This window comes from Sander vitreus, chromosome 18 (genome assembly GCF_031162955.1).
Source record: "Sander vitreus isolate 19-12246 chromosome 18, sanVit1, whole genome shotgun sequence".
In the NCBI taxonomy this organism is placed as follows: domain Eukaryota; kingdom Metazoa; phylum Chordata; class Actinopteri; order Perciformes; family Percidae; genus Sander; species Sander vitreus.
The window spans coordinates 904,343-906,842 of record NC_135872.1 but is presented as its reverse complement, the minus strand read 5'-3'; the positions used below and the strand labels follow the sequence as shown (position 1 = coordinate 906,842).

Sequence of the window (2,500 nt, the reverse complement as noted above, 5' to 3'; positions counted from 1 at the left end):
GACTCCTTCTTCGATGACCCGCTGCCCAAAGCACAGAAAACCTACGGCTGGTAAGGACGCCCCAACGTTTCAGCTTTCAGAATCAGTTCTTATCTATACAGACACATACTTACAGTACATACACAAGGATTTTGACTTTGGTAGGTGTTAACTCTCTATACCAGTGTTTCTCAGGTGGGGGTACGTGTGTTTTGGGGCGTTTTTAAATAGTTTTTGATGCTTTTTTAACATTTTATTACGACGCTTTTCTCGATACTTTTGACGAGTTTGATATGAGAAGAATTGTTTTGAAGTACGGAATAGTTACTTTACACCGCTGATAAAATGTAATGCTAATATTTACGTAGACCACTGTCTGCTCTGACGTACTGTCACCTGTCGGGACACAGATGTTGTCTGTACTGTCACCTGTCGGGACACAGATGTTGTCCGTACTGTCACCTGTCGGGACACAGATGTTGTCTGTACTGTCACCTGTCGGGACACAGATGTTGTCCGTACTGTCACCTGTCGGGACACAGATGTTGTCCGTACTGTTACCTGTCGGGACACAGATGTTGTCCGTACTGTTACCTGTCGGGACACAGATGTTGTCTGTACTGTTACCTGTCGGGACACAGATGTAGTCCGTACCGTTACCTGTCGGGACACAGATGTTGTCTGTACCGTCACCTGTTGGAACACAGATGTTGTCCGTACTGTCACCTGTCGGGACACAGATGTTGTCCGTACCGTTACCTGTCGGGACACAGATGTTGTCCGTACCGTCACCTGTTGGGACACAGATGTTGTCCGTACCGTCACCTGTTGGGACACAGATGTTGTCCGTACCGTTACCTGTTGGGACACAGATGTTGTCCGTACCGTTACCTGTTGGGACACAGATGTTGTCCGTACCGTTACCTGTTGGGACACAGATGTTGTCCGTACCGTTACCTGTTGGGACACAGATGTTGTCCGTACCGTCACCTGTTGGGACACAGATGTTGTCCGTACCGTTACCTGTTGGGACACAGATGTTGTCCGTACCGTTACCTGTTGGGACACAGATGTTGTCCGTACCGTTACCTGTTGGGACACAGATGTTGTCCGTACCGTTACCTGTTGGGACACAGATGTTGTCCGTACCGTTACCTGTTGGGACACAGATGTTGTCCGTACCGTCACCTGTTGGGACACAGATGTTGTCCGTACCGTTACCTGTTGGGACACAGATGTTGTCCGTACCGTTACCTGTTGGGACACAGATGTTGTCCGTACCGTTACCTGTTGGGACACAGATGTTGTCCGTACCGTTACCTGTTGGGACACAGATGTTGTCCGTACCGTCACCTGTTGGGACACAGATGTTGTCCGTACCGTCACCTGTTGGGACACAGATGTTGTCCGTACCGTTACCTGTTGGGACACAGATGTTGTCCGTACCGTCACCTGTCGGGACACAGATGTTGTCCGTACCGTCACCTGTCGGGACACAGATGTTGTCCGTACCGTCACCTGTCGGGACACAGATGTTGTCCGTACCGTTACCTGTCGGGACACAGATGTTGTCCGTACCGTTACCTGTCGGGACACAGATGTTGTCCGTACCGTCACCTGTCGGGACACAGATGTTGTCCGTACCGTTACCTGTCGGGACACAGATGTTGTCCGTACCGTTACCTGTCGGGACACAGATGTTGTCCGTACCGTTACCTGTTGGGACACAGATGTTGTCCGTACCGTTACCTGTCGGGACACAGATGTTGTCCGTACCGTTACCTGTCGGGACACAGATGTTGTCCGTACTGTCACCTGTCGGGACACAGATGTTGTCCGTACTGTTACCTTTTGGGACACAGATGTTGTCTGTACTGTTACCTGTCGGGACACAGATGTAGTCCGTACCGTTACCTGTCGGGACACAGATGTTGTCCGTACTGTCACCTGTCGGGACACAGATGTTGTCCGTACTGTTACCTTTTGGGACACAGATGTTGTCCGTACTGTCAGTTGTCGGGACACAGATGTTGTCCGTACCGTTACCTGTCGGGACACAGATGTTGTCCGTTCTGTCACCTGTCGGGACACAGATGTTGTCTGTACTGTCACCTGTCGGGACACAGATGTTGTCCGTACTGTCACCTGTCGGGACACAGATGTTGTCTGTACTGTTACCTTTTGGGACACAGATGTTGTCCGTACCGTTACCTGTCGGGACACAGATGTTGTCTGTACTGTCACCTGTCGGGACACAGATGTTGTCCGTACTGTCACCTGTCGGGACACAGATGTTGTCCGTTGTCCTTGCTTCCTCCCTCCTTCTTCTCTCTCTCCCTTCCTCCCTCCCTCTCTCCTCCCTCCCAGAATGTTAATTTTCTATAAATCTAAATATATTTTATTTATTTTGGGCCTGTTGCCTTCCATTAAGACACATTTTTGGGCTCTTCATATGAAAGACTTTGGGCACGTCTGATGAAAATGTAATGTCTCTACAAAGCCATATTTCAAAACACCTTCC

The 2,500-nt window shown here is 49.8% G+C and overlaps 1 protein-coding gene across 4 annotated transcripts in view; it reads left to right on the top strand.

Moving 5' to 3' along the window:
• Positions 1 to 2,500, top strand: part of cep43 (centrosomal protein 43) — a 24,274-nt gene that overhangs the window by 11,259 nt on the left and 10,515 nt on the right. For all 4 annotated transcript variants that reach the window (XM_078275340.1, XM_078275341.1, XM_078275339.1 and 1 more), the window contains one exon: positions 1 to 50. This exon is cut by the window's left edge and continues 147 nt beyond it. In XM_078275340.1, coding sequence (XP_078131466.1) covers positions 1 to 50 — 50 coding nt within the window. The remainder of the gene's footprint in view (positions 51 to 2,500) is intronic.